The following is a 27,584-nucleotide window of genomic DNA, read 5'->3' as shown; positions in this document are numbered from 1 at the left end:
CGATCCATCAAGCCAAGGATCTATAAGCATATTAAAATAATTTAACTTGCCATTTTCAAAGATTTATACAAAATATAAATTCAGGTCATTATCAAGCATTCCATTTTAAACTGCACCAATTTGTTGATTTTTAAAAATTTCTTCTAGTAAAACAAACAATTTCAGGCTCTTTGCATTAAATTTCATCAGCTGGCCAAATCGTTGTAAAATGTGTTACTATTCCCCTTGCTGTTTACCACATTGTAAAGCAATGTCCCTCCATTAAAAACTATCCAACATAGATATTAGGCCAGCAAGTCTTCAGAACAAGAATGCTGTGCTGCTACACAGCCAACGGAAAAGCCACATTCATAGATAAACTTATGGAATGTACACTTTCTGATGGGGATTCAGTACAAACCATAATCAAAAAGATCAAACAAGGCGTGAAATGCTGGATCTGACTCCGTCTGCTCCAAGATATCATGAATAGCTTCATCAGACATGTGGACTTCATCCTACAAAAAAAAATAAAAATTCCGTTCTTAACGAACAGTTTGCACAAAATGTTCATATTTATTTAGGATCATTTAGTTACAAGACAGCAGTCTAGAATATGAATATTATCTTTACAAAGAAGAAATGATGGTTAAGGAATGTTACCTTGTTTTTTGTTTTCTCTCGCTTCAGCATTTTTACAATATTCCCCATTTACATGCAAATCAGAAATCAAACTCGGGCTCCTCAGTAGTGATATTTCTGGAGTTTGGTTCCTTGATCAATCATTCTGAAGAACTCCTATCAAAATGGCACTGTGGACATTCTTCAATAAATTTAAATCCAACATTTTTGAGGAGGAAACTAAAGGAACCTTTCACAACTCCAGTGGAATATAGATTAGTAACTTAAATTTCAAATTCCAATCACAATGAAAATTTTACTGCATTTTATAAATTGCAGCATCAAGAACTTCTGGGTTTTTTCCCCCAGAGATCATGCCCATTATATTTATTGAAAGATCTTGTAAGCAATGTCCTTGATTCTATTCTTACGTTTGCAAGCACAATGTCACATCTAATACACTTATTGCACGTTCAAGAAAACAAATCTAAAGTATTTATTCAATATCATTAAACCCAGGAATAATTAGTATATTTAATTGATGAACAATTGTGTTACATAAAATAATCAGAAGTATGAGGCCAACATGAACATTACCCCGAGACCTAGGATTTCATCAATGGACTGATCCGGTAATGTACTACTACTGTCAGGTGGCTTTGTAGGATGTCCAGCACAAGTCTCACTATAAAGAGAAAACAAAAAGTTGCATTTAAAAGAAAATTGAAAGGTGATACACGATCTGCATCTGATTGTTTGGTATGGCTTACTTTATCAGACTATAAAGAGTTGAGAAATGAGTTGGTTAAATTATCCAGATTTGAAATGAAATATCTGTCGATACAAGGTCTACTAAACTTCTGTAACCAAAACATATTTTTAATATTGTGCTACATGATTATACAACACAAAGTTGTGGGTTTTTTTGCAGCACGTACTGGTACAGTGTATTAACACCTGAAAAATATTGTGAAACTAGATTTAAATGTTTAGAATATTACAAAAAAAGATCAGTTAAGTTTAAAAAAATAAAATGTTTGCATTAAATTAGATGGTCAGACCCTTAAACTGCATAAGCAACTTATAGTACGACAATGCATTACAGACATCAACAGCAGGTTACGATGTGCGTACCAGCTCTTTTTTTGTCTACAAATAAAGCACTAGTGCAAGGCTTTCATAAACTTAATCTTAAAATAACAAACCAAATACCATAAACATTATATACATTAACTTGTCTTAACAACCATGTGAAAAGTGTGTCCACTGTATCTCAATACTTGACAATAGTGAATACATGTGAGCTCATGAGTACTCCAAGGCAGACCCTATTAAGGAGTCCTCAGCATGCAGAAGAAAGGTGCAAGGCCTGTCGCTATCAGCTGACGCCCGAGTCAGTGAATTCCTGACAAGAGAAGGGCATAAGACTTGACAAATTTAATCCTTTAGTAACCCATGTAGTGTACTTCACTACACCGTAATAAACTTAGTTTCTTTGCTACCTTGAAGTGAACTTTCTCCACCAACTGAATCTTGAAACCTGCTTGCATCATTACATTTTGGTGTCGTCAGCAATAGACAATAGGTGCAGGAGGAGGCCATTCGGCCCTTCGAGCCAGCACCACCATTCAATGTGAACATGGCTGATCATTCTCAATCAGTACCCTGTTCCTGCCTTCTCCCCATACCCCCTGACTCCTCTATCCTTAAGAGCTCTATCTAGCTCTCTCTTGAAAGCATTCAGAGAATTGGCCTCCACTGCCTTCTGAGGCAGAGAATTCCACACCTTCACCACTCTCTGACTGAAAAAGTTTTTCCTCATCTCCGTTCTAAATGGCCTGCCCCTTATTCGTAAACTGTGGCCCCTGGTTCTGGACTCCCCCAACATTGGGAACATGTTTCCTGCCTCTAACGTGTCCAGCCCCTTAATAATCTTCTATGTTTCAATAAGATCCCCTCTCATCCTTCTAAATTCCAGTGTATACTAGCCCAGTCGCTCCAGTCTTTCAACATACGACAGTCCCGCCATTCTGGGAATTAACCTAGTGAACCTACGCTGCACATCCTCAATAGCAAGAATATCCTTCCATTGGCTTTCTTCACTGCCTGCTGTACCTGCATGCTTCCTTTCAGTGATTGATGTACTAGGACACCCAGATCCTGTTGTACGCCCCCTTTTCCTAACTTGACACCATTCAGATAATAATCTGCCTTCCTATTCTTACCACCAAAGTGGATAACCTCACACTTATCCACATTAAACTATCTGCCATGCATCCGCCCACTCACACAACCTGTCATGTGTCATCTGCAATTTGCTAATGTTACTTTTAATCCCTTCATCCAAGTCATTAATGCAAGATTCATTGAAAAGGACGAGAAAGACCAAAAAGCTGAAACCCAAGATCTTTCAAGTCCCAGAGTGGACAGACTTGGTTAGAAACCCACCCTGTAACCATAGTCTGATAACCATTTGATTCTGTATATCGGGAAAGGTTATTTTAGAAACCTGACTAGATAAGATGGGCTGAATTGTTCGCCTATGCTGCACAACTCAATTAAAAAATAATTGTCTATTTAAATTCTAACATTTAATAATTTAACGAATAAATTTGCAATGAAATGTGTAAATTGCATATTCAAACAATGATTCAAAATAAGATTACAAAGAATTTTTCAGACAATTTTAATTTTGTAACAGTACAGCCCATGATAATTCAGCATGAATTGGACAATCTCATAAAAAACTAGAGACAATATTGGCAGATAAAACTACAAAGCAAGAAAAAAATCAGAAATCCCAAAAGCTGCAACAAGTTTACATTACCTGAACATAACTTTGTTAATGTTTTCCGCAAGTTTTTCTAGAAGAGATTGATCTTTCAGGATTTTCTCTCTGGCGTTTTCAATGACTCTTTGCTGCAGACAAATTGGAGACTAAATATCCAACACTAAAAAAGTCTACATACAACATTAAAAAAGTGGCATTTTACTGATGTAAAAGGAGTGAAACTCGAGTCTGTCCTCATTTGGCGTCCACATGCATAGATAGCTAGTTATTTTTCCAAAATCCCATTCTCTGCTATCCAATCCTAGTTTCTTGAAATGGTAGAGGTGAGCCTTTTTTCATTTGTTATAAAATTTCAAACTACTTAAGACAGCATCTTGGAGCCAATCATGTAGGTGTAGTCATGCCCAAGTCACAGCAGGTAAAGGACTGCATGACTCTTGCAAACTGAAACGACATTAGCCCAATTGACCTTTCAATGACAGTCTGCTATTTCTTGTGGTGACTTTTAGTGATGTCAACTTCTGGTTTCCAATTGGGATCACATGCAAGAACCTAGGCATTTTAGTTTCTTGTCCCATCGATTTTTTCGCCTGGATTAGGATTAGGACTGAATCAGAGATGTGGCCTGACCTGCGGAGTTAATCCAGCATTTTTGGTCTATCTTTAGGATTAAGACCACCTGGCTGGCCAACAGAACAGTTTAGCATCTGCATCATAGACTTAGCTCGTATGACTCAATACAATATTATTCACTAAAACGACCCATTAACTATTCAGAGGAATCCACTAATTTATTAAAGGTTTCAACAATCTTGCTTCCCAGTTAAATGTTGCTACTGACCATCTTGAAAACACAATTGTGCATAATTTTCAAGATAAGGGAATAAAAATAATAAATAGACTAGTTATCAACTTCTCAAAACATCTTCTGTAAAGGCAGTCAACATGTGAATACTTTCTCTGGACATGCTGTTATTCTGTTGGCAATGGTTTTAGATAGAATTGCTTCTGAATTTCTGTACCTTATTTTCTAAAGGCTCTGTCCCAGTTCGGCGATTTTTTAGGCGACTAAAGGTGACGAGGCTGTCGCCGCACGGTCGCCGGGGTGTCGCGGGCATGGTCGTGAGTAGTCTCCAAAGAGTCGTAGCGTTTTTCTGGTCCTTGCTGAATTTTGTGAAGGCATTAAATTTTTCGGCGACTGTTGGTTTGACGCCAATGAGTGTAGCTTGACGTCTCCTGACGTGGGCGCTGTCGTAGGTTGTCACCTGGAGAAGTAGGTTGTCGCCAGGTTATTAAGGTTGTCGCCAGTGCTGACTTCAGCGAATTCCAAGTGTGGGCTTGATCTGATCATCCATCCATGTAATGTGTTCATAAATGATGTTAGGTTTTGTATGTTTTTGCACTTGTATTCTGTTTAAAGTTTCAATTTTAAAGTTTGAAGTTTATTGAAATTTATTGGTTTATTACAATATTTTTGTATGCACTGTTGTATGTTCTTATCAACCTATAATTTTTTTTTGTTTGTATATCAATAAAGGAAATTCTTGACATTTTGATGGAAAATTGATGTATGAAGTTATTGTATTTCAGAGTAGTTTGTCATGGCATCACTTTCAAATAGTCATGATGCAGAATGATTGGAAACCCTACCGTACACCCCCTATTATAGGGAAAGTGGGTGAAACGTGAATTGTCTTCAGTCTTCAGGGTTATAGCTTGTCGCGGGTGGACGTAGGTTTTCTTCGGTTGTCGCCTCTGTGGTGGTAGGTTGTCGTAGGTCCGGTCGTAGGTGGACGTTCTACTTGCGACGATTGGGTCGCCGGTTTTCGGTAGCTTGCCGTAGACTAGGTGGTAGGTTGTTGTAGCTTGTCATAGACATTGTCATGGGGGGGGGGGGGGGTCCAGTCAAAGTTTTTTCGGCGACCTGCTACGACTACGACAGTTGCTGGCAATCGCCTTAAAATACGCCTAACTGGGACAGGGCCTTAAGTCTATCTATTCAAGCTGCAGCAATTCCAATTTAGGCAAGTAGAAAAAACACCTTTATATGTGAAAAAAAGACACAAAGTGCTGAAGTAACTCAGAGGGTCAGACGGCATCCCTGGAGAACATGGTTAAGTGATTTTGTTTTGTCGGGACCCTTTAGACTGATATGTCCGCCGAAGCATTACCTATCCATATTCTCGAGGGATGCTGCCTGACCCACTGAGTTACTCCAGCACTTGGTGTCTTTAATTTGGTAAACCAGCATCTGCAGTTCCTTATTTCTAAACCTTTATATGGAATTTATCTGGTCAACACTTACTGGAAAACTTTCACCAGAAATTTCAACTTGGCATTCTTCCATTTCATTGTATACACTTCTGGTAGCCGAATTCTGCACTGATACAAAGCCACTTCTTTTGCGAGGAGAATCACTAAAATCAAAAGATGAAATTACTAACCATGAAATTTGCACAGAACTGAAAATTTCTACAAGATTTTACAGAAAGGCATTAATTCACATGACCCAGTTAATAATTTCAGCCAGTTGGACAATAATAATTTAATAGTATTTAATTTATCATTAATAATAATTGTTAATAATTTCAGCCAACATGCCATTTGGACTCCGGATCTGAAAATAATTTATGATTTTTAAGATGCCAATCTACCCTTTTCTTTGAAATACAATATTTAGCTGTTTACCAGCTGTCAAAAATGACTGGTGACAAAATTATGTCTTTATGGTAACTATTAATGAAACATATTCTGTGACTTCATGTCTGCTTTGCAACAACCCTGAAAGGAGATCCACCACATGATCTTCAAATATATATAGACTTGGCAATAGTTCAGTTAATGGAGTTAACTGACTTTCTGAGTAAGAGAGGACACAAAGGAAAAGCTGTAATGTGTCCAGATAGAAGATGAGATCCTGTTTTTCAAGTTTACATTGGGTTTCATTGTAGTAGTGTAGGATGCCATAGTGTGATGGGTCAGAGCGAGAGTGGGATGGAAAAAGATGGTATGTAACAGGAAGTTCAGATTGAACAAGAGTGCTCCGCAAAGTGGTCACCCAATCGAATTTGGTTTCTCCAATGTAGTGAACTTCAAGTTTATTTTAATTTGGTGTCTACATACATAGATAGCAAGAGTCATTTTCCAAAACTCACTGTAAATGTTTATTAAGATTTGTGAATGCAGTATCCCAGATTAGTACCAACTCTCTGGTGTAGGAAAAATGATTACAAGAAATAATTTGGGAATACAGTAGATTGTAGGGGATTCACATGGAGCAGTACAGATTTGATACAGCCGTACCCAGTCTGTTGACATCCAAGTACATCCTTAAACAGGGTGAAACCCGCAAAACGACTCCCTCAAGCCAACTCTCTGACTGCCTCCCTGGCAAATATTGTTCCCCATCCATGCATCACAATCCTATTATACGGCAAAAATCAGTAAGTTGAGGGGAACTTCATGTCCCTCGCCATTGTTTGAGGTCAAGCAAACCCTTCTGGACCCGTAAGTTCAACCTTCATGACAATAACAACCTTGATAACAAATGGAATGCAGAATTTACAAACATATATATCCATTTTTCTAATCCACACCTCCCATGTGGATTACTGGCATAACTCGATAGCTGGTGCGATATGACGATACTCTGGCAGGCTGAGTCATTCTGGTTTTGAACCGTCGTTTGTCGGGCTCGAACTCTCGCGTGGACTGGGCATGATCTGGGCCGACCAATCACAGGGTCCGGGGGGTGGGCCGTCGTGTGTGGGTGGAGAACAAAGTTAGTGCAGATAGAATTTGAACTCGGGGATGCGCATGTGAGCGACGGAGCCGTATCGATTAATTATTAAACCGAGTGTTTACACAACGCATGGACCTCTACAGTGGTGACCCTGACGTGATATGAACACTCAGCAAAATAGAATCTTTTCTGATTTGCGACTGTGATCATCAGAAAAATATAATGAAACGCATAACTTTGCCCGATCTACGAACATTTTGGCTTCTACACCTGATGGCAAAATTAGTGGTTTGTAGCTATACCAGCCATAAAGGAAGATAAATGCTTGCTTCCATCCTACATCATTATTCTGTGTCTGATTAGTCACCTGCACATCAATACTCCTATGCCCCATCTTTTCCTTATATTCTGCATCCTTCAAATTAGAAATTGATTTTGCATCTATTACCATAGTTTAGCCAGAATTGAGTGTCACCCCAAGCTATTAGTAATGATCACAATTTTTTAAAATGAGATAATCAAAACAACAGTTTAGTTTCCCTGTGTAGCACTAAGTTGAGATTCAAACCACTGCCGTACTGGTCGACTAGAAACATCTCACACCATGACCTCAAGAGCTGGTCCTTTAAAGTACAATATGTTTAACACAAAACTGGATGCTACGATGACGGAAGGGAAGCAGAACTGAGATTTGCTTGGGTACAAAACTTAAACTGGAGTTAACCAAACCTAAGCCAAGCACATTAACAAACAATCCAGAGTATCATTCCAACCTCTGGCATTCGTCCACATATTACATTTTTTGATGACGTGACCAAATAGGTCGATGAGGGCAGAGCTGTAGATGTCGTGTACATGGATTTCAGTAAGGCATTCGACAAGGCTGCTCTGGAAGGTTAGATTGCATGGGATCCAAGGAGAGATAGCTGAATGGATAGCAAATTGGCTCCATGGAAGGAAGCAGAGGGTGATGGTGGAAGGTTGCTTCTCGGACTGGAGGCCTGTAACTAGTGGTGTGCCTCAGGGTTCGGTGCTAAGCCCGTTACTGTTTGTCATCTACATCAATGATTTGGATGAGAACATACAGGACAAGATTAGCAAGTTTGCTGATGATACAAAAGTGAGTGGTTTTGCAGATAGTGAAGATGGTTGTGAAAGATTGCAGCAGGATCTGGATCAATTGGCCAGGTGGGCGGAGGAATGGTTGATGGAATTTAATGCAGAGAAGTGCGAGGTGATGCATTTTGGGACGTCGAACAAGGGCAAGACCTATGTAGTAAATGGTAGGCCTCTGGGTAGTGTTGTAGAGCAGAGGGATCTAGGAGTACAGGTGCATGGTTCTTTGAAGGTTGAGTCGCAGTGGATATGGTGGTCATAAAGGCTTTTGGCACTTTGGCCTTCATCAGTCAGAGTATTGAGTATAGAAGTTGGGAGGTCATGTTGCAGTTGTATAAGGCATTGGTGAGACTGCATTTAGAATATTGTGTTCAGTTCTGGGCACCAGGTTATGAAAGATATTGTCAAGCTTGAAAGGGTTCAGAAAAGATTTACGAGGATGTTGCCAGGACTAGAGGGTGTGAGCTACAGGGAGAGGTTGAGTAGGCTGGGTGTCTATTCCATGGAGAGGAGGAGGATGAGGGGTGATCTTTTAGAGGTGTACAAACTCATAAGAGGAATAGATCGGGTAGATGCACAGTCTCTTGCCCAGAGTAGAGGAATCGAGGACCAGAGGACATAGGTTAAAGGTGAAGGGGAAAAGATTTAATAGGAATCAAGGGGTAACTTTTTCACACAAAGGGTGGTTGGTGTATGGAACAAGCTACAGAGGAGGTAGTTGAGGCTGGGACTATCCCATTGTTTAAGAAACAGTTCGACAGGTACATGGATAGGATAGGTTTGGAGGGATATGGACCAACCACAGGCAAGTGGGATTAGTGTAACTGGGACATTGTTGGTCAGTGTGGGCAAGTTGGGCCTGTTTCCACACTGTATCACTCCATGACTATGATTCTATTACACAACAAATGGTTATATATATAATAGTGCATTTACATGCTGATGCAAAGAACTTTGGATAACTATGTCTCAAGAGGCAGGCCCACCCGCCCAGGTCTGAGAGAACTCAAAATATGTTTTCAAAGCCAACTAACACCTGACACAAGGTTGCATACCATCAGGCTTTGGAAAGCAATCATTGTTCTAGGTGGAATGTGCACAAGGACTCAAAAGTACCTGGGCAGTCATGGACAGTGTTTGATTCTCGCAGCATTCAAATTTTCCACCTTATTCGTAGAAGTAAACTCATAACAGAATGAGACTATATATTTAAACTTTAATCTTTAAAATCCAAAGAAATTTATAATCATGTAATAAAATTGAGTTTAACATATTAACATAGGCAAACAAAGATTAATTAAAATTAAACTGTTCCAGATTGTAATTCCATACCACAAACTAGTGGCCATTTCAAGTTATGTTTGTATTAGTTGTTAGGATGAGTGAAGTTTTGGGTAGGAAGCACCCACCCACCACAATTAGTCTCAAAAAGGGTACTGACCCAAAACCTATCCATGTTCTCCTCTGAACCGCTGAATTACCCCAGCACTGATTTTTTTAGATGAAAAGCAGACGCAAGATGCAAGCAAATTAAATGGTCAAGAAATGAATGTCACTTATATAATTATGAAAATATAAAGACCATTTGCGCAAAATTGATTAGATTAGAAATGTGCAACTTATCAAAAGTTATATTCTGTACAATATTTTAAATGTTTTTTTGCAGTTTATTAATTTACCATTTTCGTTTCCCTGGAGAAATATGCTCAGATTGTAATCTTCGATCACAAGGTCCAGAAACAACAACATGAAGAGCTTCACCTAAATGAAAAAAAAATGTTTTAAATACAAATGTGAAACCTGCACCACAGAATGGAGATCAACTTATGATTTACATTCACAGTAAATGGTCCAATGCTCTTCTTTATTTATCGAATGGAATTTTAAATTTATCTACTGATTCATTTAAACAATTTTTGGATTGCCTGGGTGCCTGCCTGGTGATGATTGAGGCAGACACAATAGTGCCATTCAAGAGGCTTTTAGATAGGCACATGGCTATGCAAGGAGTGGAGGGATATAGATTAAGTGCAGCTACATGAGATTCGTTTACCTTGGCACCATGTTCGGCACAGATATTGTGGGACAACAGTCTATTCCTGGCTGTACTTTTCTATGTTCTATGTTCATCACAAAGTAGGAACCCCACCCCACATTCTTCCATCAAGCTGGTAGACATTAAGAACACATAAACCCTTGCAACACACCACCACAGATTTGTTTATGGAGGAAACGTGGCTAAGCCCACCTACCCATGAAGTCAAACCAAACATGTGTTTCCAGCGAACTAACATTTATATTCCATAAGCACCGACTTACCAGCTGAATTAATGGCAGGTCGATTTGAATCTTGCGTGTGGATTTGACATGCATAACTGTCCGGTCTAGTTTGTGGACTGAGTGGACTGGTTCCAGAACTGTGTGCAATGATTACTGGACTTGCTGACAAAGGTGTGATAATCCTCTGCTCTGTTTCTGAAGATATTGCCAAAAGGCCAGAGCTAACCCTGGGCGTCTGCCTTGAAGAATAGTTCCCTTGGCGTCTCAATTCATTCAAAGCATTTTTTGTTCGAGCTTGTGGAAACAAAAACTGATATTACTTTTAAAGAATGGGCTTTAAATTTCCCATGGGCAAACACGATGCAAATGTCACCAACATGTAGAAAAATTTATATTTCAGTATTTAGCAGCATGGTTAACATAAATATTCCTGGTAATCATAAAATATGTTTATTTTAAACCCATAATTTGACTCCAGAGACAGTAAAAACAGTATCAATTCTCTATCCATAACAGGCATATCTTAAATTAGTTTAAACAATTATTTTTGTTAAAAGGTACCTCTTTGGTTTGCAGCAAGTGCAACAGAGCTCTGTTGCAAGCTCCTGAAAATAAAAGAAAAAACATTTGTTAGATGCAGCAATATTAAAAAATCCCAAACTAAAGAAAAATAGTTCAGTTTTGGGTCTATTCAGGTCAATTGGAACTCTAGATTAGTAGTTTCATGTCAGGAAGAATATCAACTGAATCATCTAAAAGCTGGCTATATCCACCAAGAGAGGCCTTTTCTGTTAAAAGACTGAAGCTAAAATAGATCTTCTCAGAGTGTCGGTCCTACAGCTCAGAAACGGGGAGGTGGGGTAGGCTGAACAGATCTATTTTATATTTATATTTTATATTAAACATAGTTTCTGGAAAGTACATTTTCCAAAATCCTTTCACCACATGTACAGTGCCCTTCATAATGTTTGGGAGCAAGACCCATCATTTATTTATTTGCATCTGTACTCCACAATTTGAGATTTGTAATAGAAAAAAAAATCACACGTGGTTAAAGTGCACATTGTCAGATTTTATTAAAGGGTATTTTTATACATTTTAGACAATAGACAATAGGTGCAGGAGTAGGCCATTCAGCCCTTCGAGCCAGCACCACCATTCAATGCGATCATGGCTGATCACTCTCAATCAGTACCCCGTTCCTGCCTTCTCCCCATACCCCCTCACTCCGCAATCCTTAAGAGCTCTATCCAGCTCTCTCTTGAAAGCATCCAACGAACTGGCCTCCACTGCCTTCTGAGGCAGAGAATTCCACACCTTCACCACTCTCTGACTGAAAAGTTTGGTTTCACCATGTAGAAATTACAGCTGTGTTTATACATAGTCCCCCCATTTCAGGGCACCATAATGTTTGGGCCATAACATGGTTTCACAGGTGTTTGTAATTGCTCAGGTGTGTTTGATTGCCTCCTTAATGCAGGTATAAGAACGCTCTCAGCACCTAATATTTCTTCCAATTTTCCATCAACTTTGGAAACTTAACGAAGATTAACATATCAGTGATGGCAAGAGGAAAGTATGGAGGAGAGAAGGATGGCCAGGTTACAGTTTGCCAAGAAGTACTTAAAAGAGCAACCACAGTTCTGGAAAAAGGTCTTGTGGACAGATGAGACGAAGATTAACTTATATCAGAGTGATGGCAAGAGCAAAGTATGGAGAAGAGAAAGAACTGCCCAAGATCCAAAGCATACCACCTCATCTGTGAAACACGGTGGTGCGGGCGTTATGGCCTGGGCATATATGGCTACTGAAGGTACTGGCTCACTTATCTTCATTGATGATACAACTGCTGATGGTAGTAGCAAAATGAATTCTGAAGTGTATAGACACATCTATCTGCTCAAATACAAACAAATGCCTCAAAATTCATTCAACAGTAAGACAATGATCCCAAACATACTGCTAAAGCAACAAAGGAGTTTTTCAAAGATAAAAATTGGTCAATTCTTGAGTGGCCAAGTCAATCACCCGATCTGAACCCAATTGAGCATGCCTTTTATATGCTGAAGAGAAAACTGAAGGGGACTAACCCCCAAAACAAGCACAAGCTAAAGATGGCTGCAATACAAGCCTGGCAGAGCATCACCAGAGAAGACACCCAGCAACTGGTGATGCCCATGCATTGCAGACTTCAAGCAGTCATTGCATGCAAAGGATATGCAATAAAATACTAAACATGACTACTTTCATTTACATGACGTTGCTGTGTCCCAAACATTATGGTGCCCTGAAATGAGGGGGGGGGGGGGGGACTATGTATAAACACAGCTGTAATTTCTACATGGTGAAACCAAAATGTATAAAAATGGCTTTTATTAAAATCTACCAATGTGCACTTTAACCATATGTGATTTTTCTATTACAAATCTCAAATTGGGGAGTACAGAGGCAAATAAATAAATGATGGGTCTTTGTCCCAAACATAATGGAGGGCACTGTACCTGGGTACATTTGCAAGATCAGATGATTGAATGTGTCTTTAAATGTTCTTCTTACAACCCAGTTTACTTGATCTTAATGCATCTCCTGCTGGGTGTGTGCTGCATCATAATTTGACAAGTCCATGCCAAAAATGGAGGATGATTAGTTTTGTGACATGGGACTGGGGATGGAGATAAAGAGTATGAAGTAGAAAAGAGCTTAATACCACAAATGGTTATACAACAAATCGATGATCAAAATCAACTGCATAAAAAAAGGAGAACAATTCTGTTTCCAGGTTAGCAAAGAATCGAGGTTCTCCTTAAAATCAATTAAATGGTGGAGCCTGTAAATTTTGGTATTAATTCATTTTCAAAAGTAGTAATCAGAATTCACAGATCGAGATGACTTCATTACCTAATTTGAGAAAGAGTATACTCCAATTTCCTCCACAAAGATGGCAACACAGCAGGAGCTTCTGGCATTGAATCTAAAATGAAAGTATTGAAATGAGAAACGGACCTTGTCATATTAAAGTACATGGCAAAATTCAGCTTTTCACTAATAAACAAGGTCATTTTTATTAAGGGCCTGTCCCAGTTATGCGATTTATAAGGCGACTGCCGGCCACTGTCAAAGTCATAGCAGATCGCCAATTGTTTTTTACCCTACGACAATGTCTGCGACAATGACCATGACAATGCCGAGACAGATCGACACAAGTTGCTCTTTTTGTGAAACTAGCACCTGGTTAAGAGATTACACCGTCTTCGGAAACATCGCAAAATTAAAGCACGCTTACCTGACCGTCAAACGGTCGCCTCCAATTTACCTGTCAAATGTCCTGACGGTAAATAAATTGGTTAAACAAAACTATCTTCTGGTATCTTCAAATGCTTTTTAAAAATTTTAGTATTACGTGCTTCTAAATGTTGTGAGTACCGTGCACAATACTCTGCAAGCACCAGGCTTATATACATGGAGCAAGCGTGACACTGTCGACTTTAGGTGGGTGGCGGGCAGTGGGAACATCTTCTTGTAATCTCTCTTTAGAAGCACACATATTCATCTCGGTGGACTGTAACTGAAGTCCATCAATTAGCCACAGCTCTCGAGTCTCCCATGTGAACGAGAGTGGTTCAGCAGTGGCCGTGCCATGCTGTGCTCGGCTTATGTTCACTATTTTGGGATTCCCTAAAAGCTGCTGACGTCAAGGGCCATCTGCTGCACTCAATAGAGCTTTGCTTTCACCCTTGCAGCTTAAAACAAGGGAGAAATTTGCAAAATTATGGAGGCTAAAGTGAGGTGGTAGTGGTCTGGCCAGACCTGGCTGTTGGTATGGTCTGGTGTCCATACCCCCTTTAACAGCATCGCAGTAACTCCGTCTGTCCTTGTGTTAGTAGTGTTTGTATTTGTGTTAGTTTTAAATGACAAGCATTTGCCTTTCAACATAGTGAAATGCTTGTTTATGTGTTTGCTTCATTGATCTAAATAAATGAATGAACAGAGTTCTCATTTACATGCAGTGCAGTGCCTGTGTCTGTGTTCGTTTCATTGGTCAAAATGAATGAGACTAGAATCTTTGAATGAGATGCCATGATAAAGTACTTAGAAATACAATAAATGCAGACCATTTTTTAAAAAATCACCAAAATCAACTTTATTCAAACTATATTCCTATGAAAGATGGATAACTACATGCAAAAATCTTTAAAAACATAAACTTCAAACAATTACTAAAAAACCTAAAAAGTGGACTGGCCGGACCTTGCTGTCGGTATGGTCAGGTGTCCACCCCCCCCTTTGACAGCATCGCGATCTCCGCCCCATTCCACAGCTGGCTGTTGCAGCTGAACTCAGCTGTCAAAACGGGTTTTGACAGTTCCTGTCGCACCTTGTTTTCTCTTGATCCCCAGTACCTGTCGCCGGTTGACATTGGTAGTTAACAATGAAATTCATCCGTCCTCAGTACCGGCGACAACCTACCCCATCTGGCGACAACCTGCAACAGCGCCCATGATAAGCTACCATCATTGGCGACAAGCCAGCTGTCGCCGAAAAAGTTTGAACAGGTTGATTGTTCCGCAATGAGCCGAGATCTGCTACAACTCATTGGAGAATACTCACGATCATGCCCGCGACACCCCGGCGAACGTGCGGCGACAGCCTAGTGGCCGGCAGTCGCCTTAAAATCACTTAACTGGGACAGGCCCTTTACTATCATTGCTAAATTATCAGGACAGTGTCAAGGAAATTTATTAAATCAATTCCTTCAATTTAAACCAGCATCTGCAGTTCTTTCCCACACATTTAGTAGTTAACTAGAACAAGTGTGCCCGTTCAAAGCGGGCCCGTTGGGCCCATCCCCACACCCCCCATTTTCTCCTCCCCCAGCCCCACTCTTACTCTCCCCACACCCTCCCCTTGGGCGGAGTCCCACTCCCCGGTCCCCATTCTCAGTCCCCCCCATTTTCTCTCCCCCAGACATACTCTTAGCATCATTTTGGGAGAGAGGAGAGAAGCAAGGGGAGAGAGGAGAGGTGCCACGCTGAAAGCCTTCAATAAATCAGTAGGAGGGGGGTTGGGCGAGTTTTTTGACCTCAGACCTTTCTCTCCCCCAGACACACTCCCCCCAGACACACTCTTAGCATCAGTTAAAGGCCCGGGTGCGGGGGATCTGATCAGTGAAAGGTCCGGGGGGGGGGGTGGGGTGCGGGAGATCGCATCATTCAAAGGCCCGGGGGGGGGGGGGGGGGATAGCGGGGAGATGTTCTCCCGGGTGTGGGAGAGAGGAGAGAAGCAAGGGGAGAGAGGAGAGGTGAGCCGGTGATCGGGGGCTTGCGCCGCTGACGGCGTCCATTTTTTTGGTGCGAGTGAGGAGATGCCGCGCATGCGTGCTGAGTACAGAGTGAGGAGATTCCGCGCATGCGTACTGAGCACAGCCGCACCGCAGCACCACCTATAGAAACCTCAAAAGGGGGGGGGGGGCAGCGCTTTAAAACCTCTGTAAGTCAAACAATACGCGACCGAATTAAATAAAAACATCATTTTCCAGCAGCTGTCCGAGTGGTGATTAATGGTGTGCAAAAATCGTGGCGCTACGGTTTACCGTTTTGGAGAAATCGGCGAAATCAAATATACATACATATAAATAAAACACACAAGATCTGAGTTTTAGTAGTATTAATGGTTAGGATGTAAGCAAAAGCATTAAATCAGCTTGTTTTTTTTGACAAGAGTATAGAATTTACTATAGGAGAGATCGTTAGGAAGAGGAAGATCACAGAAACTGCTTTATCTGTACAGTGAAAAAAACCAAATTCCAACTGTTCATGATACACACACGCCCATTATTCAACAAGATCATGTCCTTGATATGCAGATGATCATTAGTTTTCTGATGCTTACCAGACCCGACATTACATTTTGTTCTATTCTCAGGCATTACCCCAATCATAAGCTCTTCGCCTCAAGTCTGTATTTCCCATTGACTAACAATATCACGGGCTAAATTTCTTAAATTAATATTATCTGAAATTTAGGGAAATAATACCACACAACCCCCTAATTATGCCTACACGTTATGCTCACCTTTTGCCTTTATAACAACGTATTCATTAAGAATAGTTTTCAAGTTCTTTCCAAATAGTGACTGGTTAAAACAAAAGGAATTCAATATTAGTCAGCAATTCAACATAAAGTTGTGTGAATTTCAATTACAATGCTGCAACAATTTGCATGTGAGAAGCGGTGATTGACATGCCTACAAAAAGGTGCAAATGAAAATCTAATTATCATACAACAACTTGCCATCCTCTGCTGCGCAGAGGAAAGGGCAGAAGGAAAAAAAATTGCTTGTGTGCAAATGACATAACTTTTCAAATAGCCTGCAACTAGCCTAATAATTAAACATTAAAACGTCAATAACACATAGCATACCAACTAGCTCAATTTTATCATCAGTCAGCACACACAGTTCTCACAGAATTACAATGACACCATAAATCATTTTACACCTGTTATGGCGAGAGCACTGATAAAGCAGCAACTCTCAAAAGAGGTGACCCAAATGCCTCCTAAAACTTATCTTTGTCAAACAAACTCAACTATTGAGTTTGAGGGCGGCCCTCAAGTTTGAGTTTGAGACCCCATTGAGGGCGGCCCGGTGGCATAGAAGTAGAGTTGCTTCCTTACAGCGCCAGAGACCCGGATTCGGTCCCGACTACGGGTGCTGTCTGTACGGAGTTTGTACGTTCTCCCTGTGACCACATGGGTTTTTGCCGAGATCTTTGGCTTTCTCTCACACTCCGAAGACGTACAGATTTGTAGGTTAATTGGCTTGGTATAAATGTAAAATTGTCCCCAGTGTGTGTAGGATAGTGGTAATATGCGGGAATCCTTGGTCGGTGCGGACTCGGTGAGCCGAAGGTCCTGTTTCCGCACTGTATCTCTAATCTAAACTATTAGAGTTATAAAGATAATATATTTACACTACGTTACACCTGAAAGTAACCAAAGTGTTTGATATAACATAATGTTGTATACTATAGGTAATCGCCAAATTATAGGAAGGATGTCGACAAAATGGAGAGGGTACAGAGGAGATTTACTAGAATGTTGCCTGGGTTTCAGCACTTAAGCGACAGAGAGAGGTTGAACAGGTTGGGTCTTTATTCTTTGGAGCGTAGAAGGTTGAGGGGGGACTTGATAGAGGTTTTTAAAATTTTAAGAGGGACGGACAGAGTTGACGTGGGTAGGCTTTTCTCTTTGAGAGTGGGGAAGATTCCAACAAAGGGACATAACTTCAGAATTAAGGGACAAAAGTTTAGGGGTAACATGAGGGGTAACTTCTTTACTCAGAGGGTGGTGGCTGTGTGGAATGAGCTTCCGGTGGAAGTGGTGGAGGCGGGCTCGATTTTATTATTTAAGAGTAAATTGGATAGGTATATGGATAGGAGGGGATTGGAGGGTTATGGTCTGAGAGCAGGTAGATGAGACTATGTCAGAGAAAGTGGTCAGCGTGGACTGGTAGGGCCGAACGGGCCTGTTTCCGTGCTGTAATTGTTATATGGTTATATGGTTATATGGTTAACTTGTATAAATTCTTGGACCTCATCAGTAAATTACTGTTATACTGAGCTTGAGACTATTAACACATGAACTTAATAGTATCAAAGTAGATATATCAGTCATTTACAAATGATGCTGTCCATTTATATGGTTTCTTATCTGGATTGATAAATGGAATAAAAATGTGTACACAATGCAGAACAGAGAAGAGCAATGGAATAAGGTACAAAATAACATCAGTGACACAAAATGCATCAATAGAAACACGAAAAAGTATGAAGGAAAGTGATGATCCAGTGCTGAAACAACTAAAATGGTTGCAAACAGGCCAAATTAACAGGTGTTATCTTAAATAGGCCATGCATAAAAGTGATCAATAAATTCCATAGATCGTTAAATCCAAGGAAAAGGCATATAATAAATTGGCCAGAGGAAGCAGCAAGCCCGAGGACTGGGAGAAATTTAGAACTCAACAGAGGACAAAGGGGTTAATTAAGAGGGGGGGGAAGAGCATGAAAGAAAGCTTGCGGGGAATTTAAAAACTGACCCTAAAAGCTTCTTTAAATTTGTAAAAAGGAAAAGATTAGTGAAGACAAATGTAGGTCCCTTACAATCAGAATCAGGTAAATTTATAATGGGGAAACAAGGAAATGGCAGAACAGTTAAACGAGTACTTTGGTTGTCTTCACTCAGGAAGACACAAACAATCTCCCAGAAATACTAGGGGACCGAGGATCTAGTGGAAGGGAGGAACTGAAAGGAATCCACATTACTCAGGAAATGGGGTTAGGTAAACTGTTGAGACTGAAGGCAGATAAATCCCCAGGGCCTAATGGTCTGCATCCCAGAGTACTCAAGGAGGTGGCCTTGAGAAGAGAAATTGTGGATGCATTGATGATTATTGTCCAATGTTCTCTCGACTCTGGATGAGTTCCTGTGGACTGGAGGGTCTCCACTTTTTAAGAAAGGAGGGAGAGAGATAACAGACCAGTTAGCCTTACATCGGTAGTGGGGAAGGTGCTTGAGTCGATTGTTAAAGATGCTATAGCAGCGCATTTGGAAAGCAGTGACAGGATCGGTCAAAGTCAGCATGGTTTTATGAAGGGGAAATCATGCTTGACTGATCTTCTGGAATTTTTTGAGGATGTAACAAGTAGAATGGATAAGGGAGAGCCAGTGGATGTAGTGTATGTAGACTTTCAAAAAGCCTTTGATAAGGTCCCACACAAGAGATTAGTGTGCAAAATGTGAGCACATGGTATTGGGGGTAGGGTAGTGACATGGATAGAGAACTGGTTGGCAGACAGGAAGCAAAGAGTAGGAATTAACAGGTTCTTTTCAGAATGGCAAGCAGTGACCAGTGAGGCGCCACAAGGCTCGGTGCCGAGACCCCAGTTATTTACTATATATTAACGATTTAGACATTAAATGTGACATCTCCAAGTTTGCAGAAGTCACAAAGCTGGGTGGCAGTGTGAACTGCGATGAGGACGCTATGAGGCTGCAGGGTTACTTGGATAAGTTGGGTGAGTGGGCAGATGCAGTATAATGTGGATAAATGTGAGGTTATCCACTTTGGTGGCAAGAACAGGAAGGCAGATTATTATCTGTAAAGGGCCCTGGTAAGCACATCTGGAATATTGTGTACAGTTTTGGTCTCCTAATTTGAGGAAGGATATCCTTGTAATTGAGGCAGTGCAGCGTAGGTTCACGAGATTGATCCCTGGGATGGCGGGACTGACATATGAGGAAAGATTGAAAAGACTAGGCTTGTATTCACTGGAGTTTGAAGGATGAGAGGGGATCTTATAGAAACATATAAAATTACAACAGGACTGGACAAGCTAGATGCAGGAAAAATGTTCCCAATGTTGGGCGAGTCCAGAACCAGGGGCCAGTGTTAGAATAAAGGGGAGGCCATTTAAAACTGAGGTGAGAAAAAACTTTTTCACCCAGAGAGTTGTGAATTTGTGGAATTCTCTGCCACAGGGGGCAGTGGAAGCCAAAGCACTGGATGGATTTAAGAGAGAGTTAGATAGAGCTCTAGGGGCTAGTGGAATCAAGGGATATGGGGAGAAGGCAGGCACGGGGTATTGATTGGGGACGATCAGCCATGATCACAATGAATTGCGGTGCTGGCTCGAAGGGCCGAATGGCCTCCTCCTGCACCTATTTTCTATGTTTCTATGTGTCAGATTACGAAAAGGGGAGGTGCAATGAGACCTGGGTGTGCTTGTACATCAGCCACTGAAAGTAAGCATGCAGCTACAGCAAGCAGTGAAGAAAGCTAATGGCATGTTGGCCTTCAATGCGAGAGGATGAGTTTAGGAGCAAAGAGGTCCTACTGCAGTTGTACAGGCCCCTGGTGAGACCGCACCTGGGGTATTGTGTGCAATTTTGGTATCCTAATTTGAGGAAGGACATTATTACTATTGAAGGAGTGCAGCGTAGTAGGTTCATCAGGTTAATTCCTGGGATGGCAGAACTGACATGTGATGAAAGAATGGGTCAATTGGGCTTGGGCTGCAACTAGAACAAGGAATTTTGTATTAACTGGAATTTAGACAGGTGAGAAAGGATCTTATAGAAACATATAAAATCCTTAAAGGATTGGACAGGCTAAATGCAGAGAAAATTTTCCCGATTTTGGGGGAGTCCAGAACTAGGGGTCACAGTTTAATAATAAGGGGTAGGCCATTTAGGATTGAGATGAATGAATAGGTTTATTGGCCAAGTATGTACACATACAAGGAATGTGCCTTTAATCTGTGGAATTCTCTGCCACAGAAGGTAGTGGAGGCCGATTCACTGGATGTTTTCAAGAGAGAGTTAGATTCAGCTCTTAGGGCTAAATGAATCAAGAAATATGGGGCAAAAGCAGGAACGGGGCACTGATTTTAAATGATCATTTTGAATGGCGGTGCTGGCTCGAGGGGCCGAATGTCTATGTTTCTATGTCTATGTTCTATGTTCCATGTTTTCTATGAAATAGAAAGTCACAACTCAAAGATCCATGTCATGCGAAGGAATGGTCAAATTGTATTTTTGCTGTAACTAGAACAAGGAATTTTGTTCTGGTCAACAATTAAAAATGCATTGAAATGCTGGAAAAATGTTCTGCATAATGATATGTGGTTAATCACCATAATCAGTGCACTCCGTCATGCATAAACTGGGCTAAAAGGAGGCCACTGACCTTCAGATAAGGATTAAAAACATTTACAATATTTAAAATTAAAATACGTCCATTCAAAATAGGTAAAATGTAATTTTAGGATGTATATTTATTCGCAAGTATGAAACAGAAAATAGGTGCAGGAGTAGGCCATTCGGCCCATCGAGCCTGCACCGCCATTCAATATGATCATGGCTGATCATCCAACTCAGTATCCCGTACCTGCCTTCTCTCCATAACCCCTGATCCCTTTAGCCACAAGAGCCACATCTAACTCCCTCTTAAATATAGCCAATGAACTGGCCTCAACTACCTTCTGTGGCAGATAATTCCACAGATTCACCACTCTCTGTGTGAAAAACAACTTTCTCATCTCGGTCCTAAAAGACTTCCCCCTTATCCTTAAACTGTGACCCCTTGTTCTGGACTTCCCCAACATCAGGGACAATCTTCCTGCATCTAGCCTGTCCAACCCCTTAAGAATTTTGTACGTTTCTATAAGATCCCCCCTCAATCTTCTAAGTTCCAGGTGAATGAGCTTGTTGCTATAGAACTGGTAAAACTAGACACCTGAATAACTAATTATATTTGCATTAAAAACCATTGCCCACTGGGAAATGAGAGCAGAACAATCTTTCAACGATGTGATGCAATCTATTCCCACCTTTATTCATTATCTCCAGGGATTGTGGCATGATGCAACCTTATGCCTCCACTCATTTAGATGGCACAGTCATTACATGGAAAGTTTGACATTTTAGCCCATGGGCAGAATTAATTCCCATCTAATACGAGATAAAGATATTGTCACGATAATTTTGTCACAATCCAAAGAAATTTACAGCACATAACATACCAGTAAGCAAGCAGGAACCATCCCATCATCAGTACTGTGCTCGGCATACTCCTTTAGATCATGGCTTTCCAGTATAAAGGCTCTGCAAGTATTAGAAAGCTTTTCCTGCTGTAGATATCCTAAACACAAACATACAGAATTGAGGTTTCTCACTAACATATGCAGAAAGTGAGAGGGTAAAAGCCACATGTACAGTGCCCTCCAAAATGTTTGGGATAAAGACCCATCATTTATTTATTTGCCTCTGTACTCCACAATTTGAGATTTGTAATAGAAAAAAATCACATGTGGTTAAAGTACAAATTGTCAGATTTTAATAAAGGTCATTTTTATACATTTTGGTTTCACCATGTAGAAATTACAGCTGTGTTTATACATAGTCCCCCCCCCCCCCCCCATTTCAGGGCACCATAATGTTTGGGGCACGTGGCTTCACAGGTGTAATTGCTCAGGTGTGTTTAATTGCCTCCTTAATGCAGGTATAAGATAGCTCTCAGCACCTAGTCTTTCCATCAACTTTGGAAACTTTTATTGCTGTTTATCAACACGAGGACCAAAGTTGTGCCAAGGAAGGTCAAAGAAGCCATTATGAGACTGAGAAACAAGAATAAAACTGTTCGGGACATCAGCCAAACCTTAGGCTTACCAAAATCAACTGTTTGGAACATCATTAAGAAGAAAGAGAGCACTGGTGAGCTTACTAATCGCAAAGGGACTGGCAGGTCAAGGAAGACTTCCACAGCTGATGACAGAACAATTCTCTCTATGATAAAGAAAAATCTCCAAACACCTGTCCGACGGATCAGAAACACTCTTCAGGAGTCAGGTGTGGATTTGTCAATGACCACTGTCCGCAGAAGACTTCATGAACAGAAATACAGAGGCTGCACTGCAAAATGCAAACCACTGCTTAGCCGCAAAAATAGGATGGCCAGGTTACAGTTTGCCAAGAAGTCCCCCAAGGCTCAGTCCTTGGCCCCCTCCTCTTCATCCTCTACCTGTTCCCCCTTGGTCAATTAATCCGCCGTCATGGTCTCAACTTCCACTGCTTCGCCGATGATATCCAGCTCCTCATCTCCACCAAGTCAATCTCCCCCACCACACACTCTACACTGACAAACTGCATCACTGAAATAAAATCTTGGCTTCAATCAAACTTCCTCAAACTCAATTGCAACAAATCTGAAATCATCATCATTGGTCCAAAAACGCTCACCAAATCCACCCAAAACTTCATCCTCAACATTGATGGTCTCCCAGTATCCACCTCACCTCACATCCGGAATCTTGGAATCATCCTTGATCAAACCCTCTCCTTCGACAAACACATCAAACACATCACAAAGACAGCCTTCTTCCACCTCAAAAACATTGCCCGTCTCCGTCCATCCCTCTCCTCCACAGCTGCAGAAACCCTCATCCACGCCTTCATCACCTCCCGTCTGGACTACTGCAACAGCCTCCTCTATGGCGCACCCTCAAAAATCATCAATAAACTTCAATACATTCAAAACTCCGCTGCCCGTCTACTCACACACACCTCGATCCGTGACCATATCACCCCCGTCCTTTATAAACTCCACTGGCTCCCCATCCCCCAGAGAATCCAGTACAAAATCCTCCTCATAACCTACAAAGCCCTCCATAACCTGGCCCCATCCTACCTGACCGACCTCCTCCACAGGCACACTCCCACCTGCACCCTCCGCTCTGCCGCTGCCAATCTCCTATCCCCCCACATCCGGACCAAACTCAGATCCTGGGGGGACAGGGCTTTCTCCATCACTGCTCCCACCCTATGGAACTCACTACCCCAAACCGTTAGAGACTCCTCCACACTCACCACATTCAAAACATCGCTGAAGTCTCACCTGTTCAGTACTGCCTTCAACCACTGAAGGTCACCTCACCTTCTGTCTCCTTTCTCTGTTCATTTATTTATTTACTTATTTATCTATTTATTCATTTCCCTATGTTCTCAAAATCTCTGTAAAGAGTCTTTGAGTATATGAAAAGCGCTATATAAATAAAATGCATTATTATTATTATTAAAAGAGCAACCACAGTACTGGAAAAAGGTCTTGTGGACAAATGAGACGAAGATTAACTTATATCAGAGTGATGGCAAGAGCAAAGTATGGAGAAGAGAAAGAACTGCCCAAGATCCAAAGCATACCACCTCATCTGTGAAACACGGTGGTGTTATGGCCTGGGCATATATGGCTGCTGAAGGTACTGGCTCACTTATCTTCATTGATGATACAACTGGTGATGGATTGCATAATGAATTCTGATGTGTATAGACACATCCTATTTGTTCAAGTTCAAACAAATGCCTCAAAACTCATTGGCCGGCAGTTCATTCTACAGCAAGACAATGATCCCAAACATACTGCTAAAGCAACAAAGAAGCTTTTCAAAGCTAAAAATGGTCAAGTCTTGAGTGGTCAAGTCAATCACCCGATCCGAACCCAATTGAGCATGTCTTTTATACACTGAAGAGAAAACTGGAGGGGACTAGCCCCCAAAACAAGCATAAACTAAAGATGACTGCAATAGAGGCCTGTCAGAGCATCACCAGAGAAGACACCCGACAACTGGTGATGTTCATGAATCGCAGGCTTCAAGCAGTTATTGCATGCAAAGGATATGCAACAAAATACTAAATACGACTACTTTCATTTACATGACATTGCTGTGTCCCAAACATTATGGTGCCCTGAAATGGGGGGACTGTGTATAAACACTGCTGTAATCTCTACATGGTGAAACCAAAATTATAAAAATGGCCTTTATTAAAATCTGACAATGTGCATTTTAACTACGTGATTTTTTTCTATTACAAATCTCAAATTGTGGAGTACAGAGGCAAATAAATAAATGATGGGTCTTTGTCCCAAACATTATGGAGGGCACTGTATCCGCACAAAGTCTCACTCCTAAAACTCAATGGAATAAAAGTAATCAGATTATTACTCGACAGAATTTCAACTCAGCAGAAAATATTGACACATTGGGCTGCACCAATTTAAACATACAGCAGGAAGTTCGTAGCTGCTTGACCCCAAACCAGCACTATTTGTTACAACCCAACCACATATCAACAGGTTGGTGCTCCAACAGATAGATCATGCACCATACATCTAAACTGATATCCTTTCCACCACACTTCCAGCTGCCGCAGACTACACCGGGTGGACACAAAATGCTGGGGCACTCAGTGTGTCGAAAGGAACTGCCGATGCTGATTTACACGGAAGATAGACACAAAATGCGTAACTCAGCGCAACAGGCAGCATCTCTGGAGAGAAGGGACTTTTTAGGAAAACCTACAGATCTCACCTGGTTTCCTGTTAGCATTTCCATGTTGGCACAGCTTAGGGAAACTGACAATATGGGTGAGAAGGAAGAAAATTCCACATGATAACATTTCTGATTGTATACCTATCATTCAAAGGGACTTCCTGGCATCAAACCAATCTCAGTCTTGGACTTGCATAGATCCATAGTAAGCCTTATGCAAGGGCATCTAAGCCCTAACCCTTTACATCTGAGAGTCATTAGCAAAACGTGGCAAGACCTCAGCAATGAGCAAGTCCTGGGCAGTGTAAAGTAGCGACAGTTTTTGACAGGAGGCAATTCTTTGCCACAGAAGGCTGTGGAGGACGTCAGTGGATATTTTTACAGCAGGGATAGATAGATTCTGGATTAGTATGGGTGTCAGAGATATACAGGGGCGAAACATAGAAAATAGGTGCAGGAGTAGGCCATTCGGCCCTTCGAGCCTGCACCGCCATTCAATATGATCATGGCTGATCATTCAGCTCAGTAGCCTGTACCTGCCTTCTCTCCATACCCCCTGATCCCTTTAGCAAAAAGGGCCACATCTAACTCCCTCTTAAATATAGCCATTGAACTGGCCAACTACCTTCTGTGGCAGAGAATTCCACAGACTCACCACTCTCTGTGTGAAGAAATGTTTTCTCATCTCGGTCCTAAAAGACTTCCCCCTTATCCTTAAGCTGTGACCCCTGGTTCTGGACTCCCCCAACATCGGGAACAATCTTCCCGCATCTAGCCTCTCCAACCCCTTAAGAATTTTATATGTTTCTATAAGATCCCCCCTCAGTCTTCTAAATTCCAGCGAGTACAAGCCCAGTCTATCTAGTCTTTCCTCATATGTAAGTCCCACCATCCCAGGGATCAATCTGGTGAACCTTCTCTGTACTCCCTTTAAGGCAAGAACGTCTTTCCTCAGGTTAGGAGACCAAAACTGCACACAGTACTCCAGGTGCGGTCTCACCAAGGCCCTGTACAACTGCAGCAGAACCTCCCTGCTCATAAACTCAAATCCTCTTGCTATGAATGTCAACATACCATTCGCTTTCTTCACTGCCTGCTGCACCTGCATGCTTGCTTTCAATGACTGGTGCACCATGACACCCAGGTCACGTTGCATCTCCCCTTCTCCCAATCGGTCACCATTCAGGTAATACTCTGCTTTCCTGTTCTTGCCGCCAAAGTGGATAACCTCACATTTATCCACATTATATTGCATCTGCCATGCATTTGCCCACTCGCCTAATCTATCCAAGTCACTCTGCAGCCTCCTAGCATCCTCCACCCAGCTTCGTGTCATCCGCAAACTTAGAGATGTTGCATTCAATTCCCTCGTCCAAATCATTAATATACACTGTAAATAACTGGGGTCCCAGCACTGAGCCTTGCGGTACCCCACTAGTCACTGCCTGCCATTCCGAAAAGGACCCGTTTATTCCTACTCTTTGCTTCCTGTCCGCCAACCAATTTTCTATCCACCTCAACACTGAACCCTCAATACCTTGTGCTTTAAGTTTGTACACCAATCTCCTATGTGGGACCTTGTCGAAGACCTTCTGAAAGTCCAGATATAACACATCGACTGGTTCTCCCTTATTCACTCTACTAGTTACATCCTCGAAAAATTCTATAAGATTCGTCAGACATGATTTGCCTTTGGTAAATCCATGCTGACTTTGTCCGATGATTTCACCACTTTCCAAATGTAATGCTATCACATCTTTAATAACTGACTCTAGCATTTTCCCCACTACCGATGTTAGGCTAACTGGTCTATAATTCCCCGTTTTCTCTCTCCCTCCCTTTTTAAAAAGTGGGGTTACATTAGCTACCCTCCAGTCCTCAGGAACTACTCCAGAATCTAAAGAGTTTTGAAAAATTATCACTAATGCATCCACTATTTCTGAGGCTACTTCCTTAAGCACTCTGGGATGCAGCCTATCTGGTCCTGGGGATTTATCTGCCTTTAATCCATTTAATTTACCTAACACCACTTCCCGACTAACCTGGATTTCCCTCAGTTCCTCCATCTCTTTAGACCCCCGGTCCCCCGCTATTTCCGGCAGACGGTTTATGTCTTCCTTAGTGAAGACAGAACCAAAGTATTTGTTCAATTGGTCTGCCATCTCCTTGT

At 41.4% G+C, this 27,584-nt stretch overlaps 1 protein-coding gene across 3 annotated transcripts in view; it reads right to left on the bottom strand.

Annotated features, from left to right (window-relative positions):
* Window positions 1–27,584, bottom strand: part of npat (nuclear protein, ataxia-telangiectasia locus) — a 50,453-nt gene that overhangs the window by 15,669 nt on the left and 7,200 nt on the right. The window contains exons 2-11 of one of the 3 annotated variants that reach the window (XM_078402474.1): window positions 22,112–22,230; window positions 16,602–16,662; window positions 13,428–13,500; window positions 11,091–11,134; window positions 10,569–10,823; window positions 9,929–10,010; window positions 5,697–5,808; window positions 3,428–3,519; window positions 1,198–1,285; window positions 401–497 (exon numbers count right to left, since the gene is read on the bottom strand). In XM_078402474.1, the coding sequence (XP_078258600.1) occupies window positions 401–497; window positions 1,198–1,285; window positions 3,428–3,519; window positions 5,697–5,808; window positions 9,929–10,010; window positions 10,569–10,823; window positions 11,091–11,134; window positions 13,428–13,500; window positions 16,602–16,662; window positions 22,112–22,230 (1,023 nt within the window). Of the gene's footprint in view, window positions 1–400; window positions 498–1,197; window positions 1,286–3,427; window positions 3,520–4,413; window positions 4,565–5,696; window positions 5,809–9,928; window positions 10,011–10,568; window positions 10,824–11,090; window positions 11,135–13,427; window positions 13,501–16,601; window positions 16,663–22,111; window positions 22,231–27,584 lie in introns of those variants that run through there. The other 2 variants (XM_078402475.1, XM_078402476.1) reach the window with 2 other exon arrangements.

Source organism: Rhinoraja longicauda, chromosome 7, assembly GCF_053455715.1.
Source record: "Rhinoraja longicauda isolate Sanriku21f chromosome 7, sRhiLon1.1, whole genome shotgun sequence".
Lineage (NCBI taxonomy): Eukaryota > Metazoa > Chordata > Chondrichthyes > Rajiformes > Arhynchobatidae > Rhinoraja > Rhinoraja longicauda.
Note: the sequence above shows the minus strand (reverse complement) of the source record. Positions and strands in the feature narration are given on the sequence as shown.